Raw genomic sequence first — 24,384 nt, 5'->3', positions numbered from 1 at the left:
TTGACTCACTGAAATATAAACGGACAATCGTACTCTCGAGCTCACTGAGATTACTTATATGTGAAACACACTGAATTTGTAAATCGTACTCTGCTACTTACAAGAGTGAATCGATCGTTCCTGGCTCTACGTCTGCGTCTGCTTCCATAGAAACACGTAGAAAAGAAAAGAATATTTCTCAGGCAACTGAATGCATCTTGTTACAAAAAATAAATACGTTGTTCAGACCTCATCATTAGAACCACAATACATTGCACGATCAAAAAAAAAATTCTCTAATGCCCACATGTTAAAAGAATAGAAAATATATTCACTTACGTTCTTGCAGTGCCGACTCAGTTAATATTGCTGTAGACTGTTGCTGCAATTGTCTCTCAATCTGCAGCTGCCGACCTGGGTTAGCAAACGTCTCAGGAATGAAGGCTACAACAACAACAAAAGAAATGTTGTCATACCAGTTAGGCAATAAAAATTCGTCACACACTGAAGTTGCAGCAATGAGCCTTTGAAAAACTCAGTAGTATGGAGATTTGCCTCTACCGACAATGACCTAAACAAGTGCTGTGATTGATAGGTACTAAAATTACGGGGCATACATACGTAGACCTAATGAATAGAACAGTTAACTCACATGTTAGACCGCCCTGGCGACGGCATTTGTTGCTACCGCTGCTGATGCTGTCACTGGCCGAAAGTTTCATGCTGTATTGTAAGTGAGTGGCACACAAGCGAACAAAGGAAGACTAGGAAGACTGATAAGCATACAATCAAGCACACAGGTGAATTGACGAAGGCAGAAGGAAAGCGACTGCCCCACGACCAGGGTTTATACAGGGTGTTACAAAAAGGAACGGCCAAACTTTCAAGAAACATTCCTTACACACAAAGAAAGAAAATATGTTATGTGGACATGTGTCCGGAAACGCTTACTTTCCATGTTAGAGCTCATTCTATTACTTCACTTCAAATCACATTAATCATGGAATGGAAACACACAGCAACAGGACGTACCAGCGTGACTTCAAACACTTTGTTACAGGAAATGTTCAAAATGTCCTCCGTTAGCGAGGATACATGCATCCACCCTCCGCTGCATGGAATCCCTGATGCGCTGATGCAACCCTGGAGAATGGCGTATTGTATCACAGCCGTCCACAATACGAGCACGAAGAGTCTCTACATTTGGTGCCGGGGTTGCGTAGACAAGAGCTTTCAAATGCCCCCATAAATGAAAGTCAAGAGGGTTGAGAACAGGAGAGCGTGGAGGCCATGGAATTGGTCCGCCTCTACCAATCCATCGGTCACCGAATCTGTTGTTGAGAAGCGTACGAACACTTCGACTGAAATGTGCAGGAGCTCAATCGTGCATGAACCACATGTTGTGTCGTACTTGTAAAGGCACATGTTCTAACAGCACAGGTAGGGAGGGTATCCCGTATGAAATCATGATAACGTGCTCCATTGAGCGTAGGTGGAAGAACATGGGGCCCAATCAAGACATCACCAACAATGCCTGCCCAAACGTTCACAGAAAATCTGTGTTGATGACGTGATTGCACAATTGCATGCGGATTCTCGTCAGTCCACACATGTTGATTGTGAAAATTTACAATTTGATTACGTTGGAATGAAGCCTCATCCGTAAAGAGAACATTTGCACTGAAATGAGGACTGACAAATTTTTGGATGAACCATTCGCAGAAAGGTACCCGTGGTGGCCAATCAGCTGCTGATAGTGCCTGCACATGCTGTACATGGTACGGAAACAACTGGTTCTCCCGTAGCACTCTCCATACAGTGACGTGGTCAACGTTACCTTGTACAGCAGCAACTTCACTGACGCTGACATTAGGGTTATCGTCAACTGCACGAAGAATTGCCTCGTCCACTGCAGGTGTCGTCGTCGTTCTAGGTCTTCCCCAGTCGCGAGTGTTAGGCTGGAATGTTCCGTGCTCCCTAAGACGCCGATCAATTGCTTCGAACATCTACCTGTCGGGACACCTTCGTTCTGGAAATCTGTCTCGATACAAACGATTCGCGCCACGGCTATTGCCCCGTGCTAATCCATACATCAAATGGGCATCTACCAACTCCGCATTTGTAAACACTGCACTGACTGCAAAACCACGTTCATGATGAACACTGACCTGTTGATGCTACGTACTGCTGTGCTTGAAGCTAGTACTGTAGAGCAATGAGTTGCATGTCAACTCAAGCACCGAAGTCAACATTACCTTCCTTCAATTGGGCCAACTGGCGGTGAATCGAGGAAGTACAGTACATACTGACGAATCTAAAATGAGCTCGAACATGGAAATTAAGCGTTTCCGGACACATGTCCACATAACATCCTTTCTTTATTTGTATGTGAGGAATGTTTCCTGAGAGTTTGGCCGTACCTTTTTGTAACACCCTGTATAAGCTCTATACCCCTTCCATCCGCTGTTTTATCTATGGAGGCAATAGTAGTGCGGCATTCTACCTCACCTGGAGATGAATAGTGGTCTGAGCACGCAGCACAATTTGGTGCTGGTCTGATCGGCTACGGTTTTCGCGCGCTCGTGGATCCGGTTGGAAAAAAACCTGCTTCCGTTGTGCTCAACACTCTACAGGGTGGTCCAGTGATCGTGACCGAGCCAAATATGTCACGAAATAAGAATCAAACGGAAAACCTACAAAGAACGAAACTCGTCTAGCTTGAAGGCGGAAACCAGATGGCGCTATGGTTGGCCCGCTAGATGGCGCTGCCATAGGTCAAACGGATAATAACTGCGTTTTTTTTCTTAAATTTTTTATTACATATTCGTGTAGTCGTAAGGAAATATGAATGTTTAAGTTGGACTACTTTTTTCGCTTTGCGATAGATGGCGCTGTAATAGTCAGAAACCTATAAGTACATGGTATCACGTAACATTCCGCCCGTGCGGACGGTATTTGCTTCGCGATACTTTACCCGTGTTAAAATGGACCGTTTACCAACTGCGGAAAAGATCGATATCGTGTTGATGTATAGCTGTTGTGATCAAAATGCCCAACGGGCGTGTGCTATGTATGCTGTTCGGTATCCTGGACGACATCGTCCAAGTGTCCGGACCGTTAGCCGGATAGTTACGTTATTTAAGAAAACAGGAAGTGTTCAGCCACATGTGAAACGTCAACGACGACCTGCAACAAATGATGATGCCCAAGTAGGTGTTTTAGCTGCTGTGCGGCTAATCCGCACATCAGTAGCAGACAAATTGCCCTAGAATCTGGAATCTCAAAAACGTCGATGATGAGAATGCTACATCAACATCGATTGCACTCGTACCATATTTCTATGCACCAGAATTGCATGGCCACTGGGCACAAGAGAAATTACGGGACGATGACAAATTTTTTGCACGCGTTCTATTTAGCGACGAAGCGTCATTCACCAACAGCGGTAACGTAAACCGGCATAATATGCACTATTGGCCAACGGAAAATCCACGATGGCTGCGACAAGTGGAACATCAGCATCCTTGGCGGGTTAATGTATGGGGCGACATTACGGGAGAAAGGATAATTGGCCCCCATTTTATCGATGGCAATCTAAATGGATCAAGGTATGCTGATTTTCTACGTTATGTTCTACCGATGTTACTACAAGATGTTTCACTGCGTGAGAATTGCGATGTACTTCCAACATAATGGATGTCCGGCACGTAGCTCGCGTGCGGTTGAAGCGGTCTTGAACAGCACATTTCATGACAGGTGGATTGGTCGTCGAAACACCATACCATGGCCCGCACGTTCACCGGATCTGACGTCCCCGGAATGTGGGGGAAGTTGAATGATATTTGCTATCGTGATCCACCGACAACGCCTGAAAACATGCGTCAGCGCATTGTCAATGCATGTGTGAACATTACGGAAGGCGAACTACTCACTGTTGAGAGGAATGTCGTTACACGTATTGCCAAATGCATTGAGGTTGACGGACATCGTATTGAGCATTTACTGCATTAATGTGGTATTTATATGTAATCACGCGGTAACAGCATGCGTTCTCAGAAATGATAAGTTCACAAAGGTACATGTATCGCATTGGAACAACCGAAACAAAATGTTCAAAAGTACCTACGCTCTGTATTTTAATTTAAAAAACCTACCTGTTACCAAATGTTCGTCTAAAATTGTGAGCAATATGTTTGTGACTATTACAGCGCCATCTGTGACAAAGCGAAAAAAGTGGTCCAACTAAAACATACATATTTCTTTACGTACTACACGAATATGTAATAAAAAAAGGGGGTTCCTATTTTAAAAAACACAGTTGATATCCGATTGACCTATGGCAGCGCCATCTAGCGGGCCAACCATAGCGCCATCTGGTTTCCCCCTTCAAGCTAGACAGGTTTCGTCTTTGTAATTTTTTCTTTTGACACTTATTTCGTGAGATATTTGGCCCGGTCACTATCAGTGGACCACACTGTATAGTGAGCTGCGGCCGCTGAGTGACGCGCCACCGCTGTGCGGGTACCCCAGTTACGACCGTGCCTGGTGTAGCAAACTACTGTAATTGTGTATTTATATTTCTTTTACATGATGGAGGATCGTATTCAGAGTTTTGACGCGGTGTATCTGCGATCATTTATTTTAGCGATGTATTTTTGTCTGTGTATTATACCGTAATGTATTTCCATTCCACGTGCACCTGGGAAGACAGCGCAGTGTGTTGAGTGCCAGTGTATTTGATACAAAATTTTCAAAACAACAGTTTCAAATGTACTGAGACGTTAAACACTGCAACGAATTTGTTTATCCATGCAAATGTTCCGGATTAGAGGACGAAGACTTAGAGGTTTCACAAGTGCCCCACTATCTTTCTAGAGTCTGTGTTTAAATGTGGTGGTATACACAGCAAAACTGAGGCAAACTATTGTGCAGTGATCTTTTTTAAAGTGGATTTAGGGACATATTCAATTGGATTTAGTAACTGCTAAAGCTATCCGTGTTCACGGTGGTGGTAGTATTCCTCGAAATAAAACATGTAATAGTTTAAATATTCTCGTATCACCTTCAAAACTCTCTCTCTCTCTCTCTCTCTCTCTCTCTCTCTCTCTCTCTTTGTGCAGTGGTGCATTTACTTTCTGTGACATCTTCATGTTATGTATATGACAATATTTCGCAACACGAGATGCAGCAACTCCTGAAGCAGTTCGTGTTCAACGACAAAGGGTATCCGTACGCCGGGGGTGCGAAGGAGGAAGGCAGCGGGCAGCGAGTACTCCCAACGTGATAGGAAGCACGTGACCGCTCCTGCGGCTATCGTGTGGCCGTCTCGTAAGTCAGTGCGTGGCCTCTGGGGGCAGGGAGCGCACGGACCAGAACGAACGTCTTCCCTCTTACAAATTCAATTACAACGGTAGAATGACTTAAAGACCTTACAATAGAGGTCTCGAATTTCGCTCTCTACAAAGAAAGCAACTACTTCTATTAATACTACTAAATCACAACTAATACCAATACTACAAAAATTCCCACAATTTCTTATCCAAAACCAAAAATTCAGGCGTCCACCGGAACACTCGACAAAATTAAACACAGTCAAAGCAAGTTCCTACTGAAATATTTCACTTGAAATAGTAAGAAACGGCGGCTGAAAACTACTGTACTAAGTTTAAATAATGACTACAACGTACAAACAACTTCATAAAAGACGGTGAGCGAAAGATTCCGAAAGTGTATTAAACCGTTATTTCACCAGAAACAGCAGGAGACATCATTGGAAACCAATAACCGAATTACAGTGCACAAACAACATTGTCAGTGCGTCGTTTTAGAGCCGCTACAGCTGCAATTGCACGCCGCAAGATGCAAACACACAGCTGCGGTGAACGAGGTAAACACGCTCACTAACAACACATACTCGAGTCAAGAACACAAAAAGAAGGCTGAGATGGATGAAAGTCCATTAATAAATTACTTTTACAGTAACTATTAACACCAATAATCATTAAAATATGTATCTGAAGTCTAAAAGTTCATGAAAAGCTTCAAATAACATCAGCCGATCCGAGTCTCCAGGTGGGGGTCCACTGGGGGCCGAACCGCACCGTAACCCTGGGTTCGGTGCGGGGCGGCGGAGGGGTGAGTGGACTACTGTAGCTGTTGTGGGGTTGTGTACCACTGCAGGCTATGGCGGGGACGAAGCCTCTCCATTGTTTCTAGGTCCCTAGTTCCATACAATACAATACAATACAATACAATGGGACCAAACTGCTGCGGTCATCGGTCTCTAGACTTACACACTACTTACTCTAGCTGAAACTAACTTACGCTTAAGACAACACGCACACCCATTCCCGAGAGAGGACTCGAACCTCCTGCGAGGGAAGCCGCGCGAACCTTGGTAAGGCGACCTAGATCGTGCGGCGTTACTATCATGGTTTCTATCTTTAACCAAGACTGATCAAAATCTGTACTGAATAAAAAATATGGTGACAGCCCGCAATAATTGTGCACATAATCGTTGCCATTGTGGTATCGAACATCAAGATAAATTGATTGTCGACTCCATAGTGTCCTGTGCACTACGACCAGATAATGTGTATACTTGAAAGGAGAGACAGCATTGGTCGTATATTTTTGTTTATTATCGCAAAATCGATTTTCTGTCAGTGACCATCTTCAGTGCTGTAATATACACTCCTGGAAATGGAAAAAAGAACACATTGACACCGGTGTGTCAGACCCACCATACTTGCTCCGGACACTGCGAGAGGGCTGTACAAGCAATAATCACACGCACGGCACAGCGGACACACCAGGAACCGCGGTGTTGGCCGTCGAATGGCGCTAGCTGCGCAGCATTTGTGCACCGCCGCCGTCAGTGTCAGCCAGTTTGCCGTGGCATACGGAGCTCCATCGCAGTCTTTAACACTGGTAGCATGCCGCGACAGCGTGGACGTGAACCGTATGTGCAGTTGACGGACTTTGAGCGAGGGCGTATAGTGGGCATGCGGGAGGCCGGGTGGACGTACCGCCGAATTGCTCAACACGTGGGGCGTGAGGTCTCCACAGTACATCGATGTTGTCGCCAGTGGTCGGCGGAAGGTGCACGTGCCCGTCGACCTGGGACCGGACCGCAGCGACGCACGGATGCACGCCAAGACCGTAGGATCCTACGCAGTGCCGTAGGGGACCGCACCGACACTTCCCAGCAAATTAGGGACACTGTTGCTCCTGGGGTATCGGCGAGGACCATTCGCAACCGTCTCCATGAAGCTGGGCTACGGTCCCGCACACCGTTAGGCCGTCTTCCGCTCACGCCCCAACATCGTGCAGCCCGCCTCCAGTGGTGTCGCGACAGGCGTGAATGGAGGGACGAATGGAGACGTGTCGTCTTCAGCGATGAGATTCGCTTCTGCCTTGGTGCCAATGATGGTCGTATGCGTGTTTGGCGCCGTGCAGGTGAGCGCCACAATCAGGACTGCATACGACCGAGGCACACAGGGGCAACACCCGGCATCATGGTGTGGGGAGCGATCTCCTACACTGGCCGTACACCACTGGTGATCGTCGAGGGGACACTGAATAGTGCACGGTACATCCAAACCGTCATCGAACCCATCGTTCTACCATTCCTAGACCGGCAAGGGAACTTGCTGTTCCAACAGGACAATGCACGTCCGCATGTATCCCGTGCCACCCAACGTGCTCTAGAAGGTGTAAGTCAACTACCCTGGCCAGCAAGATCTCCGGATCTGTCCCCCATTGAGCATGTTTGGGACTGGATGAAGCGTCGTCTCACGCGGTCTGCACGTCCAGCACGAACGCTGGTCCAACTCAGGCGCCAGGTGGAAATGGCATGGCAAGCCGTTCCACAGGACTACATCCAGCATCTCTACGATCGTCTCCATGTGAGAATAGCAGCCTGCATTGCTGCGAAAGGTGGATATACACTGTACTAGTGCCGACATTGTGCATGCTCTGTTGCTTGTGTCTATGTGCTTGTGGTTCTGTCAGTGTGATCATGTGATGTATCTGACCCCAGGAATGTGTCAATAAAGTTTCCCCTTCCTGGGACAATGAATTCACGGTGTTCTTATTTCAATTTCCAGGAGTGTATAACTTAAATTAGTAAGCACTGGTGTCAAAAAGCTTACGGCCGTAAGCTTATTGACACCAGTGCTTACTAATTGAAGTTATATATTACAGCACTGAAGATGGTCACTAAGTGACAGAAAATCGATTTTGCGATAATAAACAAAAATATACGACCAATGCTGTCTCTCCTTTCAAGTATCAAGATAAATCCTTTCAGCTATCTTTTTGTTGTTAAAGGTAAGCGGCGCTACTTCTGGTAAAAGGGGTGACTGTTTTATCAAGATTCGAGGTAAATGTATGTACAAATCAACATATAAAGCCCACAGCTCACATCTCTGACAGTAATGTTAAGTGGATAACTCTTTTTTCCATCAGTCTTCTGAATGGCTTGATGCGGCTTGCCACGAATTCCTCTCCTGCGCCTCCCTCATCACTTAAGAGTAGTACTTGCAACCTATGTCCTCGGTTATCTCTCGGATTTATTCCAACCTCTTTTTTATCTTCTACAGTTCCCTCTAATATCACGGATGCCCTAATATATGTCCTATCATCTTGTGAGTGCTACAGTCTGAAAACTGTTGAGGAAGACACAGCATGGAATACATTCAGCAAGTAATTGAGCATATAGGATGTAGTTGCTACTCTGACAAAAAGATTAGCGCAGGAGAGGCCGCATCAAACCAGTAGGAAAACGGATGATTAAAAAAAAAACATGCTGCCCCTCCTTCTTGTCAGTGTCGTCCATAAGTTCCTTCGCCGATTCTGCATAGATTTATCAGTCCACCTGACTGCACATCTCAAACGCTTCAGTTGTCTTCCTTTCCGGTTTTCCCGTTCTCCGTGATTCACTACCATACAGTGTTGTGCTACGAACGTACATTCTCAGAAATTTCTTCCTAAAACTAAGGCCAATGTTTGAGTCTAGTAGAGTTCTCTTGCCCAGGACTGCCTTCTTTCTCTGCGCTTAGTCTGCTTTTAATGTCTTCCTTGCTTCGACCGTGACGAGTAACTTTGCTTTCAATTTAGCAGAATTCCTTTACTTCGTCTACTTCGTGAATACAAATTTTGATGTTAAGCTTCACGCTGTTCTCATTTATGATACATTTCATTATCTTTGTCTTTTCCCGCTTTTGCCTCAGACCGTATACTGTCCTCACTAGACTATTCACTCCATCCTACAGAGCCTGTAATTCTCTTTCACATTCACTGAGGATAGCAGTGTCTGCAGCGAAACTTTGAATGATATCATATTGAATTTAAATCCCACTCTTGAACGTTTCTTCCATTTCCGTCATTCCTTCTTCTGTGTATAGACTGGACAGTAGGGGCGAAAGACTATGTCCCTGCCTTGCACTCTTTTTAATCCGAAAACCTCATTCTTTGTCTTACAATCTTATTCTTTCCTCTTGGTTCTTGAAGTAATAGAACACAGTACGTTGTCCAAATGGTGAGTGTTCATCGGAGGTGAGGGTATCATCTGGAGTGCCCCAGGGAAGTGTGGTAGGTCCGCTGTTGTTTTCTATCTACATAAATGATCTTTTTGATAGGGTGGATAGCAATGTGCGGCTGTTTGCTGATGATGCTGCGGTGTAGGGGAAGGTGTCGTCGTTGAGAGACTGTAGGATGATACAAGATGACTTGGATAGGATTTGTGATTGGTGTAAAGAATGGCAGCTAACTCTTAATATAGATAAATGTAAATTAATGCAGATGAATAGGAAAAAGAATCCCGTAATGTTTGAATACTCCATTAGTAGTTACGTCGATTAAATATTTGGGCGTAACACTGCAGAGTGTTATGAAATGGGACAAGCATGTAATGGCAGTTGTGGGGAAGACGGATTGGCAGTTTTGGGGAAGGCGGATAGTCGTCTTCGGTTCATTGGTAGAATTTTGGGAAGATATGGTTCATCTGTAAAGGAGACCGCTTATAAAACACTAATACGACCTATTCATGAGTACTGCTCGAGTGTTTGGGATCAGGTCGGGTTGAAGGAAGACATAGAAGCAATTTAGAGGCGGGCTGCTAGATTTGCTACTGGTAGGTTTGATCATCACGTGAGTGTTACGGAAATGCTTCATGAACTCGGGTGGGAGTCTCTAGAGGAAAGGAGGCGTTCTTTTCGTGAATCGCTACTGAGGAAATTTAGAGAACCAGCATTTGAGGCTGACTGCAGTACAATTTTACTTCCGCCAACTTACATTTCGCGGAAAGACCACAAAGATAAGATAAGAGAGATTAGGGCTCGTACAGAGGCATATAGGCAGTCATTTTCCCCTCTTTCTGTTTGGGAGTGGAACAGGGAGATAAGATGCTAGTTGTGGTACGAGGTACCCTACGCCACGCACCGTATGGTGGATTGCGGAGTATGTATGTAGATGTAGAATGGATAGTAAGATTTCAATATTTTTCTTCCACCTATCAGCACGGCCTCCTTTACCACCTGAGCTCTTAATATTTATAAATTTGGAGGGTAATTGAATGTTTCGACTGTTCTGTACACTCTGTGAACGGCAAGTATCCTTTACCAGGAGTGGGAAATACTGTAGATAGCAACACATCAGATACTGACGGATATTGACTGGTATCCGTTTAAGAGACACCCATCCAGTTAGTAGGATAACAGCGTGATTCAGCACTGCACATGCACTTATGCGTTAACTGTCTGTCGCTTTCGCAGGTACGACAAGACGCAGAGCAAGGAGACGGAGTGTCGCTACAGCCGCAACCAAGGCTACGTCATCTTCTCGGCGACCGGCTCGTTCTACCTCCCGCTGGCGGTCATGCTGTACGTGTACGCTCGCATCTCGTGCGTTATCGCGCGCCGCCACAGTCAGCTGACGGGCGGTGTGGATGCGCAGCACCAGGTCAGTCGGACACTTCTGCCCTTACACAGGCATTAGATCTAGCTGTGTATGTGAGAAATGACATTAAAACGATCACCCACTAAAGACTTAGCACCCCAAATACACTACTGGCCATTAAATATGTTTCACCAAGAAAATGCAGATGATAAACGGGTATTCATTGGACACATATGTTATAATAGAACTGACATGTGATTACATAATGAGATTTTCACTCTGCAGCGGAGGGTGCGCTGATATGAAACTTCCTGACAGATTAAAACTGTGTGCCGGACCGAGACTCGAACTCGGGACCTTTGCCTTTCGCGGGCAAGTGCTCTACCAACTGAGCTACCCAAGCACGACTCACGCCCCGTCCTCACAGTATCAAAGCCGTTGTTACGGGCAGAGGGGATTGTTCTGGGTACTGATTTCTCAGGATCTATGCACACAAATTGCGTGAAAATGTAATCACATGTCAGTTCTAGTATAATATATTTGTCCAATGAATACCCGTTTATGATCTGCATTTCTTCTTAGTGTAGCAATTTTAATGGCCAGTAGTGTACTTGCAGTTATTTTTATGATTAATTATTCTACACAGTACAACGGCTTAACAAAAAGTTTTCTGTTTTAGCAAGGTTTGTCCATTTAAGTATGATCAGTAGCGTAAATTATTTCGAAGACCACTTCGCACAAATTACCCTGCCACGTAACTGCATTGTTGCATGGGTAGCTATACACACTGCAAAAGTACTCACTGCTAAAGTACTAACTGACAAAGTACTGAATCTACTGTGAAAATCCAGATATATTCATTGAGAGCAAACAATAAAAATTCTCATCACATGTAATACAGTTAATACAGATGTAATTAGGATTGCCTGCAGTTCGTAGTTTTTGACGTGAAAAATGGAAATTATCCATCTGAAAGGACACGATCTCCACTAAACGCCAAATATACGCCACAAACTATTGTTCATTGCTTGCAATTAACACGCACGTTCCTGACATTTTGACTGGAGGGCCATATGGATGTCTGACGATGTTCTGCAACTCTGAAATCGATAAAAAAAGTTGTGCACATGAAAAGTAACAATTAAGACAGCTGAGTTTAATAATTAAAAACGATTGCTTTGTGAAAGAACGTACAGTTGAACGACCAAGAAACTCATTCAGCAAAATGGATCACGAACTAAACGAGGAAACATTATGAAACAGGCATCTTTGACAGAAAAATACTGAAAATTAACTATATTTTCTTACAAAAGAAAGTTCAAAACTAGAACTATCTTTGCTCACAGAATTATCTTGGGTCGCATTGTAACATTTACATTCTACAATAGCAAATTACAATAAATTGAGACTGAATTTTCGTTAAAAATGCAAGTTCATCTCACTGATATACTCTAAAAACATAACTCATGCTAAAAATTTCATAAATTGGTGGGTCTTCACAAAAATAATTACAATAAATAACTAGCTGTAATTACAATGCCATTATCTAGCGCAATAGTCGTCAAACTGAGGTGCGCGGGCCGCATAAGACCCGAATTACGTATTTTAGCGGCCCGCGGTTCACAGGCGCATTTTATAATAATACGAATCTAGTAACGGACGTGAAAAACTTCTTAAGTAAATAGTTTTACTGCACGGTAATAAACAAAAGCACTCACAGAGAGTAATATTATTTTCAAAGTCACTTCTGGGAAAGAGTTACTTCAGTTACAGTGTAATCAGCTTACCTCGGAGTTTTTATTTCTCCTCCCTGAATTTTAATTCGAACTCCAAATTTTTCTATGGTTTCCCTTACTGTTTGCTCAATGTAGAGATTAAATAATGTAGGACAGTCTGCAACCCTGTCTCACTCCCTTCTTACTCACTGCTTCCGCTTCATGTCCATCGACTCTTACAACTGCCGTTTGGTGTCTGCACAAGTTGTTAATAGTCTTTCGTTCCCTGTATTTTACTCATCCTACATTCAGACTTTCAGTAAAAGTATTCTAGTCAACATTTTCAAAATCTTTCTCTAAGTCTACAAGCGCTATAAACGTAGATTTGCCTTTTCTTAACCTATTTTCTAAGGTAAGTCGTAGAGTCAGTACTGCCTCGCGTGTTCCCTGTGGTCGACGACTGCCGATTTTTCCATTTTTCCGTGAAGAGTTTCTGTCAGTATTCTTCAGTCATGACTTATTAACCTGATGGTAATATTTACAACCGTGAGCATCTGCTTTCTGGAGGAATTCAGTAGGCTTGCGAAAAGTTCGCCAGTCAAGGAAAACTGGTTGCAGGGGCAGAGAGATATGTCGTTTTGAGTGTGAGTATGTGTATATATATATATATATATATATATATATATATATATATATATGTGTGTGTGTGTGTGTGTGTGTGTGTGTGTGTGTGTTTTGAGGAGGGGAGACGTGATAGGAGGATTGGTTTCTTGTTAATCTTCGACTGTTGACAACTGATGGTCTTTCGTGTGTCGTACCGATCAGTTGCTATGACATGTATACCAACCGGAAGTAACATGAGTTAGTGAATGCACGATACAGAAACTGTAATCTTCAAAAGTGGTACATTTTTGTAACAAACTGTATGAAATTAAATAAAGGTTGTTGTAATACAACGCAATGAGAAGAAGAAAAACGACATTCAAAACACTTAGTAAACATTTGAGATCGTGTCTCATACTGCACAATGCATTTCAATGTATAAAATGTACAGTTACTGTTACTAATCAATTAATCATCTGCTCTCACAGACAACAAAATAACACTTCGTCGGGCAACTACACTGTCACCACTTTGAAGTCGCCGAGGGTTTCAGCAGTCTGAAGCAGAGAACAGTCGACACGGCGATCAGTACTCTGGGGCCGGTGGAGAACAAATCGCGTCCTTAATCTATCTAGTGTGTTTGGAGCTCACTACAAGCTAATGTATGTGGCGTACCAGTTAATAACAAGATCGGTAATTTGCGTCTCGATGTGCCGATCCACGGTGTCAGTGTTGACACGAACAAAAAGGTTTGACGACCTCTGATTTATCCACAAGGTCTGAATACAACTAAAAATAAGCTGAAGACACATTTATTTAAAATATACATAGAGGTACTTAGATTTTCTGGCAGCCCCAGCTCGGGAGCTGCTATACACTAGTAAAATACAGCTTTTAAAGATCTGATTTCTTCACCTTTAGAAGGCGCTGTATTTCTGGCTTTCTGATTCGATATACGATGTTTCTCAGGGTTCATTTTACTAAAGCTTGCTGCAAGAAGATGGCACTGATCACATTTTCCCATATCCCACGAAAGAAGTGGCTTATAAAGCGCTTCTTCACCCGATTCTTGAGTATTGTTCATCAATCTGGGATCCCTATCAGCTAGGACTGATAGAGGAGGTAGAGAAGATCCGACGAAGAGCGGCGCGTTTCGTCACGGGATCGTTTAGCTGGCGCGAGAGCGTTACGGAGATGCTAAACAAACTCCACTGGCAGACGTTACAAGAGAGACGTTGTGCATCACGGAGAGATTTACTACAGAAATTTCGGGACAGCACTTTTCAGGAGAAGTCAGATAACATATTACTTCCCCCCCCCCCTCCTCCACATACATCACGCGTATTGACCACGAGGAGAAAATTCGAGGGATTAGAGCCAATACAGAGGCTTACCGACAATCATTCTTCCCACGCGCTATTCACGAGTGGAACAGGGTTGGTGAGATTAGAGGTACTGAAAGCACACATCATTAGGTGGCTTGCGGAGTATGATACAGATGCAGATACAGATTTATCGTCTCTTGTCATACATAAAAATAATAGTACTTATGAGTACTTAGTCTTTCCTATCCCCCTTACACTATAAAATGTAAACTACTATTCACATTTTCTTAGCACAACCAAAGGAAGCAAAACGGTCCAAGAGTTTAGCCCCCCTCACTGGTATGAAATACACTCCTGGAAATGGAAAAAAGAACACATTGACACCGGTGTGTCAGACCCACCATACTTGCTCCGGACACTGCGAGAGGGCTGTACAAGCAATGATCACACGCACGGCACAGCGGACACACCAGGAACCGCGGTGTTGGCCGTCGAATGGCGCTAGCTGCGCAGCATTTGTGCACCGCCGCCGTCAGTGTCAGCCAGTTTGCCGTGGCATACGGAGTTCCATCGCAGTCTTTAACACTGGTAGCATGCCGCGACAGCGTGGACGTGAACCGTATGTGCAGTTGAAGGACTTTGAGCGAGGGCGTATAGTGGGCATGCGGGAGGCCGGGTGGACGTACCGCCTAATTGCTCAACACGTGGGGCGTGAGGTCTCCACAGTACATCGATGTTGTCGCCAGTGGTCGGCGGAAGGTGCACGTGCCCGTCGACCTGGGACCGGACCGCAGCGACGCACGGATGCACGCCAAGACCGTAGGATCCTACGCAGTGCCGTAGGGGACCGCACCGACACTTCCCAGCAAATTAGGGACACTGTTGCTCCTGGGGTATCGGCGAGGACCATTCGCAACCGTCTCCATGAAGCTGGGCTACGGTCCCGCACACCGTTAGGCCGTCTTCCGCTCACGCCCCAACATCGTGCAGCCCGCCTCCAGTGGTGTCGCGACAGGCGTGAATGGAGGGACGAATGGAGACGTGTCGTCTTCAGCGATGAGAGTCGCTTCTGCCTTGGTGCCAATGATGGTCGTATGCGCGTTTGGCGCCGTGCAGGTGAGCGCCACAATCAGGACTGCATACGACCGAGGCACACAGGGGCAACACCCGGCATCATGGTGTGGGGAGCGATCTCCTACACTGGCCGTACACCACTGGTGATCGTCGAGGGGACACTGAATAGTGCACGGTACATCCAAACCGTCATCGAACCCATCGTTCTACCATTCCTAGACCGGCAAGGGAACTTGCTGTTCCAACAGGACAATGCACGTCCGCATGTATCCCGTGCCACCCAACGTGCTCTAGAAGGTGTAAGTCAACTACCCTGGCCAGCATGTTTGGGACTGGATGAAGCGTCGTCTCACGCGGTCTGCACGTCCAGCACGAACGCTGGTCCAACTGAGGCGCCAGGTGGAAATGGCATGGCAAGCCGTTCCACAGGACTACATCCAGCATCTCTACGATCGTCTCCATGTGAGAATAGCAGCCTGCATTGCTGCGAAAGGTGGATATACACTGTACTAGTGCCGACATTGTGCATGCTCTGTTGCCTGTGTCTATGTGCCTGTGGTTCTGTCGGTGTGATCATGTGATGTATCTGACCCCAGGAATGTGTCAATAAAGTTTCCCCTTCCTGGGACAATGAATTCACGGTGTTCTTATTTCAATTTCCAGGAGTGTATAATTTGTAATTTGCGAAATTTTAATATGTTGTATTATACTGGTAGCCCGCCACGCTGATCTCAATGAAGCAAGTGACAATCTCTCTGGTGGAATACTTGTTGCAGTTTTCTAACCTTAAGCAAAGTCGTTACAGTTTCACAGAGTGAACCATTGTGGCGTAATGTGAGGATAAAGATAATTTGTGAAAGAATGAGATTGTATGCTGCAAGTAACTCGTAGGTGAGAGGTACATGTGAGGTGTAGCTGGCTGGCTTAATTTGTAGTTGGCGCTTGTGTACAGTACTAATGGTTGTTGCATTTAGCACAAATATCGCCGGAACGAAGCACCACACAAGAAATAACGTACATCGAAGTTACGCTCTGTTTTTTGCTCATTCTTTTTATTTGTCTCTCTGTTTTGTAGTTGGACTCACCTCAAAGAAAAAAATGAGCTCTCACTTAATCAGGGATAAGCAATAAATATGATCGTGTAGGAAGACCATATCGCTGATTGCTGACGTCACTCTATTGTAGAATTATGGACATGTTCTGTACTCACGCATTATAATGTTTCTGGAGAACGAAAACCTCTGTAGAAAGCAACATGGATTCTGCAAAGACAGATCTTGCGAAAGACATCTCGTTGTGTTCATCCGTGAACTGCAGTGTTTCGTACGAGAATTGAATCTAGCCTGCTGCCGTGTTCGTCGACCTCAGGAAGACGTTCGGCACGGCTCCGCACTGTCGTTACGTGAACCAAATACCACCTTACTGACTGTCGGACCACATTTGTAATTAGATACGTGACTATCTAAGAGATATTACGCAGTGCACTATTCTCAAATGAACAAAATCCAAAGGTAATTTCTGGAGTAGCCCAGAGATCCGTTACATGACCACTACGGTTTACAATATCGACAATGATTTGATGGATAACATCGGAAGCTCTGTGAAACATGTTGCAGACAACGCCGTTGTGTATAGGAAGGCTGCTACGCCAAAAGTCTGTAGTGAAATACAGAAAGAACTGAAGAGTGGCTGGTGCAGGGACTGGCATTAATGTGAGCACATATCGAAAGGCAGGGTAACTTCCTTTTGCAGTGTCGACCGCTGCAAGACTTGCAGGAAGAGGGTCATTGAGGTTCTGGAAGGTAACGACAGGGTTTCGGAGTCATGCTTACTCGAAAGCCGCGGCCAGCTGTGCTGGGTTTCTCGGTTGAGGTCCATGGCTCGAACAGCCTGATCGAAGTTGTCCCACAACTCTCGACTGGGTTTTAACCCGATAGGTTTGGTGGTCAAGGGAGGAAGATAAACTCATCCTTGTGCTCTTCGAACCGCGCACGTACATTAGGGGCGGTGTGATACGTTGCATTGTTCTCCTAGTAGAAAACATCGTGCAGAAGAAAAACGACATGGTCACCACGGATAGATGCGTATTTGTGTTGATCCACTGTGCCTTACAAAATGACGATGTCACCATGGGAATGTCACCAAAAACATAAAGCTCCTTTCTCCGGCCTGGCCCTTTTCAGCTACTGCTACAAGGTATATGCTTTCAGTCGTTTTTCGCTGTGCATCCCAAAGTCCATCTATCCAATGGTGCATAAAACGTGATTCTTATGAAAAGGCCAACTGTCGCCGTTCAGTGGGCGTCCAGTCTCGGGTACTGTCGTGCAAATTCCAGTCCTCATCCTCCAGGAACAGCAGTCAGCTTTGGTGCATGAACCAGGCACCTGCTGTGGAAGCCGCTGAACGATCGTTGAGGAGACACTGTTGGTAGCCGCTTGATTCACCTGCGAGTTCAGTTGCTTAAGAGTTACACGTCTATTCCCCGAACGCATCTCCGTAGCCGTCGTTCACCTCTGTCATCTATCTACATCTACATCTACATCCATACTCCGCAAGCCACCTGACGGTGTGTGGTGGAGGGTACCTTGAGTTCCTCCATCTGTTCTCCCTTCTATTCCAGTTCGTGGAAAGAAAGATTGTTGGTACGCCTCTGTATGGGCTCTAATTTCTCCGATTTTCTCCCCATGGTCTCTTCTCGAGATATACGTAGGAGGGAGCAATATACTACTTGCCTTCTCGATGAAGGTACGTTCTCTAAACTTCAACAAAAGCCCGTACCGAGCTACTGAACGTCTCTCTTGCAAAGTCTTCGACTGGAGTTTATCTATCATCTCCGTAATGTTTTCGAGATTACTAAATGATTCTGTAACGAAGCGCGCTCCTTTCCGTTGGATCTCCTCTATCTCTTCTATCAACCCTATCTGGTACGGATCCCACACCGGTGAGCAGTATTCAAGCAGTGGGCGAACAAGTGTACTGTAACCTACTTCCTTTGTTTTCGGACTGCATTTCCTTAGGATTCTTCCAATGAATCTCACTCTGGCATCTGCTTTACCGACGAGTAATTTTATATGGTCATTCCATTTTAAATCACTCCCAATGCCTATTCCCAGATAATTTTTGGAATTAACTGCTTCCAGTTGCTGATCTGCTATATTGTAGCTAAATGATAAAGCATCTTTATTTCTCTGTATTTGCAGCACATTACACTTGTCTACATTGAGATTCAATTGCCATTCCCTGCACCATGCGTCAATTCGTTGCAGATCCTCCTGTATTTCAGTACAATTTTCCATTGTTACAACCTCTCGATATACTACAGCATCATCCGCAAAAAGCCTCAGTGAACTTCCGATGTCATCCACCAGGTCATTTATGTATATTGTGAATAGCAACTGTCCTATGACACTCCCCTTCGGCACACCTGAAATCACTCTTACTTCGGAAGACTTCTCTCCATTGAGAATGACATGCTGTGTTCTGTTATCTAGGAACTCTCCAATCCAATCACACAATTGGTCGGATAGTCCATATGCTCTTAATTTGTTCATTAAACGACTGTGAGGAACTATATCAGACGCCTTGCGGAAATCATGAAACACGGCATCTACCTGGGAACCCGTGTCTATGGCCCTGAGTCTCGTGGACGTATACCGCGAGCTGGGTTTCACACGATCGTCTTTTTCGAAACCCATGCTGATTCCTATATATTTTTAGTCTCCAGAAAAGTCATTATAATCGAATATAATATGTGTTCTAAAATTCTACAACTGATCGACGTCAGAGATATAGGTCTATAGTCCGTGGTGAACAACAGTTGTCTCAGCGTCAATTTTCGATAGTGCCATTTTGCCGTGCAGGGTATACTTTAATCACGCCGTCAAACGAACACTAACATACGTAGACGCTTTTGAAATGCTTCCATTCTTTTTCCGAAAGCCAACGATCATGCTCTTTCCCAGGTCAGGTAAGTCATTTCGTTTCCCCATTACGCTGATGACTTACAGCGACCTGAGTTATATACCCTCCACTGCTAGTGTTGCCTACCACCTGTCCTCTGTGAGTGGTCATCGCACTCTGACGTCAAACGTAGACAGTCGTCACATTAATGTGACTGGACCGTGTAAGTAACATTGCCCCTAAATAGACAAACGATCGATTACTGTTCGATTACGCTATTGTCGAAAACTTGTTGATAGTAATAACTCCGTGAAATACCTAGAAGTGACCGTCCGAAGTGACTGTCCGAAGTGACCTAAAGTGAAATTAACACATGAGGTTAATTTTAGAAAAAGCAGATGCGAGGCTGAGATTAATAGGAATAGTCTTAGGTAAACAATTCACTTTCAGAACAATTGTTCGGACGAGTCTTCAGTATTGTTCATCGTCTAGGACCTTTATCATGTAGTATTAATAGAAGAGACAGCGAATAGCCAACGAAGAACCGTAAGTTTCGTCAAGGCGTCGTTTAGTCGGTTCGAGAGCCTTACGGAGATGCTCAACAAACTGTAACACATAATTTTATGAACCCTCAAGAACGCCATGTGCCGTGACGAGCGCGATGGCGGTCGCCCAGGACCGGAAACAAAGGATGGGTCGAAAAGTATTTAATGAATGTTACATCAGGTGACAGATTCGTGGCCTTGTAATGAGGAACAAACCGCTGCTGTATGCATAATTTGCACATCAGTTTTATTTCGAAGTGTCTAAAAATTCAACAATGAATTAGTATAATGATTCTCTACACACAGATGAAACAAAATCTGTAAACAAATTTCGGCTACCGTTATTTCAACTGCCGAGGCTGTGCCACGTTGGAAACATCTGGGTCAAAAAGGGAGCGGCCAGCTCTATGGGTCAGCAGGCGACAGCTAACCACTTGACCACCCAGTAAGTTGGCCCCTGAACTACTTTTTCCAGCCTTAGGCACACTAGCGCGAGGTGCCGACCAACTAACAAAACCCCTATGCATCGCCGCTCCGGGGTATTCTACGTCTTCTCAGAAGGTCCGCCAGGTGCCTTCTCGCACGCGACCGCGACTTGTAGGTAAGCTCCGCCCTGCTGCGCTAAGGTTTAACGCTTCGTTCCTTCGGGCACGGTCTAGTAATGATGCTCGGATTCAATCGCCGTTTCAGTCGTTTGGTGATCGCGAGTATTTCGCAATACTACGGGAGAACAGCAGCGCCAGCCATGTGATAAGGTTCACCGAAGTCTGTCACCCTACCCCAACCCCCCACCCCCTCTTTTGTTGCCAAAACCTAGGTCTCGTGATTTGCTGTCCTCTTTACGAACTGTTCTCAAGCTAAACTTATATTGTTGTACGTCAATGGGCTTTTTACGTTGTTCTGTTAATGATTTTTTTATATCTAAATGTTTTTGGAAGGTGAATCAGCTGCTTTTTTTATTTAAAATCCAATTATTGACTGGTTTCAGTCACAGACCATCTTCATGGATTACGGTTAAAACAGTTAAAGCCATCACATCAGTCATTACTTAAATACTGGCCACGTCTCGTATGTAGAGCATGTCACGAATTCCAATATGCCACACAGGACTTTTAAAGGCAAACATATTAATAACATGTGTAAGCAGAGTAGAGGTATCTTCTGCCACCCACCGTAAGATGGCTTGCGGAGCGTAGATGTAGATGCATAAGACTGTATGACGATAATGATAAGTGTCTCACTCGACTGCTACAGCAGATAAAATATTTTAATGAAATAGTAGAAGTCACATGTGGTCCGAACTAAAACTTAACTGAGGCACATAGAATATTTGAAAAAAGAAAAAAGAAAGATCAGGATAAAAACGAGGTCACCTGAGACTCGGATTTATGAAAGATCAGTGAGGAAATCTACCGTTCTTCCATAGGAACCATCCCGGCATTTGCTTTAAACTGCTTAGAGAAATCACAGAGAACGTAAATATGGACGACCACATGACGATTGGACGGCTGGTCTCCCTAATACGAGGCAGTGTCTTATCATCATGTCCACTCGCCCGGTTATGATATCGGTACCCGTAGCACAACTTAGACGATAGCACAACTTAATAAGTAGCAGTTTCTGGACAGCAAATATTTCAATGAATTCTGAACTGTACAGTACTTTTTTTCTAGTGCCGAATTTTCTTAAACAGTTGTAAAACATTGCCGATTACATAGATTCACGTGTAGAATTTTGACGTTGTTGCTTCCTTCTTTTTAAGGGGAAGGAGGAGAATCTTGTTCGGGAGCTATACAGAAAGTAAATTATGTATTCGCCTGTAGCAACGATGAACTGGGCTAGAGCGGCCGTATTGTTGTCTGAGCGTTTGTCCTTTTAGTTGCCGTCCAGCCATCCCAGCCTGACGTTCGTGTCGTTTCCCGTCATTTGACAATAAAAGTTTTAAGTGTGTGCCACAATTGAAAAACCTGCGAGTAGTGAAGTGCATCAGTAGCAAGGTTTTTCTTACCCAAAACCACTAACAGTTTAAAATTTACTGGCAACGTATACACTGAAGTTGGAGTGCGCCAATGGTGCATTAGCTTTAAAAGTGGGAGAAGGACGGTTCACGAAGAAGAACGTGGTGGATGGTTGATGAACTGGCCGCAAAAGTCAGTGAGAAGACTGGAGAAAACCGCCGATCCACAATTATGGAGCTCTAGTTTGGTTTCCCAAGAATTTCACGAAGTTTGTTACATCAGATTGTTACACAGAAACTAGGCTATCACAAATTTTGTGCAAGATTGGTACCAAAAGTCTTGAAAAAGGCCACAAGAACCAGAGCGTGGATGCATCACGGACATTTCTGGAATCTTATGAAAAAGAGTACTTGATTGAATCGTAACTGGAGAAGAGATTTGGGTCAGACACGTGAACTGTGAGACTAGATTGCAGTCTATGGAAATAAGGTGCACAAATTTCTCCCAAAAACAAAGAAAAAAAGAAAATGCTTGCAAACTTGGTTTTTAAGAAAGATTTTGGCGACTGTTTTCTGGAATAGGAAAGGTGTGCTCCTTGTCGATTTTTCTTGAGCATGCCATAACCGTAAACACCACGAGGCATTGTCAAACTTGGAAAACTTAAGAAGGACTATAACGGTGGAGAGAGGTTGAGATCAAACATTTTGCTCTTGCACAACAACACTCGACCACACACGGCAAATTGCACTCGAGATGTACTCGACGCTTTTAAGTGAGAGGTGTTCCCTCATCCAACGTACAGCCCGGATCTTGCACACGGTGACTACCATATCTTTCCACTATGAAAACTTGGCTCGCAACGCAGCGCTTTGACGACGACGCGGAACTGCGGGTGGGCGGGGCAGAATTTAATGATAGTGGAACTTCAAAGCTCGTTCGCCGCTATTACAAGCGCCTAAATTTGCATGAAGACTACGCTGAAAGTAGTATTTAAGTGTCGCTCTCAAGTGAATCAAATATTATTTTCCCTACACTTAAAAAAAAATCCAAAATGTCAACCGCTGTCTGGATAGCTCCTGTATGTTGCTAACATTCAGAAGTTACAAGAGTCTTTTGAGATATATTCTCAACTGTTCTTCAGGTTCGGTATCTTCAAGTGAAATTTATAAGACATTATAATAAAATATGTTTACACATGTGTCGTAGTGAGTACCTGGTCAAACAAGAGCAATTGTACGGTGCCAGCGACATTAGTGCGCTCTGTGGAGCGGTTTGTGTAATCAGAAATGGGCAGGACTTGTAAACAGGCATTCCAAGAATTTTTTACACGAACTTAATGAACATTCTCGGGATGGGATCACAAATATAAAGTAGCGAATGCTTGCCACTTCTGTTAATTAGAAGGGATAATGCTGCAAATACGTTAAATTGAAAGAAGCCTCACATTTGACTTCCTGTCAAGCAGTACTTATTACTGTTCGGTACCAAACACAATTTGTGGCTAAATTGAGATTTTCCTTCTAAGGAGGACGGACCATGTTATACGCCGACAGATGTAATTTCAGGCCTGCTCCAGGAAATTGTGTTGGGATCCTTGCTATTGTTATCGTACACTCCTGACCTGGCGAACAACATTAATTGTAGTCTCAGACTTTGAGTTAGTAGATAGTGACACTGTTACCTATAATGAAGTACTACATGCAACAAGCTTTGTAAATATTCAGTTATACCTTAATAAAATTTTAAAGTGGTACAGGCATTGACAACTAACTCCAAATATCCAGGAATCGAGCAACACAAACCCAAGAAAATAAACTCTCCATGAAAGAATATAAAAATTACGAAGATTAAAACCGTCCTCTTGACCTTTTGCAGTGAAACTGGTGTTTTTACTAGTTGAGTAATTCTGGAAAACTGTCATTCGCAACTGTAAATGATCTTATTACTGCCGACTGCATGGAAGTAGGTGAAACCTTTATTTAATGGTTTTCATAGTTTTTCTCAGTGTCAGAATGGACGACTGGCAACGATTGTTCATCAAGGGAATGCCCGTCCACACACACGGTCCTCGTTCCCTGGAAGTATCTTTATTATCTATGAATACTGTTAGCATTGTTCCCTTGATTTGTCATCAAACTGACGTTTGTTGAGCTAGACAGGAAACTCCATTTTCCAATGCTAAACTGTACTGGGAACTACAGTCTGTTATCAAAACTGTAGAAATATTTCATAATGGCATCTTATTCCACATTCAGTCAGTAACATATGAAGCAGGAGCCAACCAGGAGAAGTGCTAATATTTGAAGTACACACTATAGGCACACTTTTAAATGACATAATTGCATCTGCTTGCAGAATGTTAGAATACTACGTGCACTTGTTTTTC

At 44.3% G+C, this 24,384-nt stretch overlaps 1 protein-coding gene across 1 annotated transcript in view; it reads left to right on the top strand.

The window, feature by feature from the left end:
• LOC126252485 (D(2) dopamine receptor-like) overlaps positions 1-24,384 on the top strand; it is a 173,792-nt gene that overhangs the window by 9,547 nt on the left and 139,861 nt on the right. Inside the window, exon 2 of the mRNA XM_049953380.1 lies at positions 10,755-10,941. Coding sequence (XP_049809337.1) covers positions 10,755-10,941 — 187 coding nt within the window. The remainder of the gene's footprint in view (positions 1-10,754; positions 10,942-24,384) is intronic.

This window comes from Schistocerca nitens, chromosome 4 (genome assembly GCF_023898315.1).
Source record: "Schistocerca nitens isolate TAMUIC-IGC-003100 chromosome 4, iqSchNite1.1, whole genome shotgun sequence".
NCBI classification, from domain to species: Eukaryota; Metazoa; Arthropoda; class Insecta; order Orthoptera; family Acrididae; genus Schistocerca; species Schistocerca nitens.
This window is presented reverse-complemented; position numbering and strand designations above follow the sequence as displayed.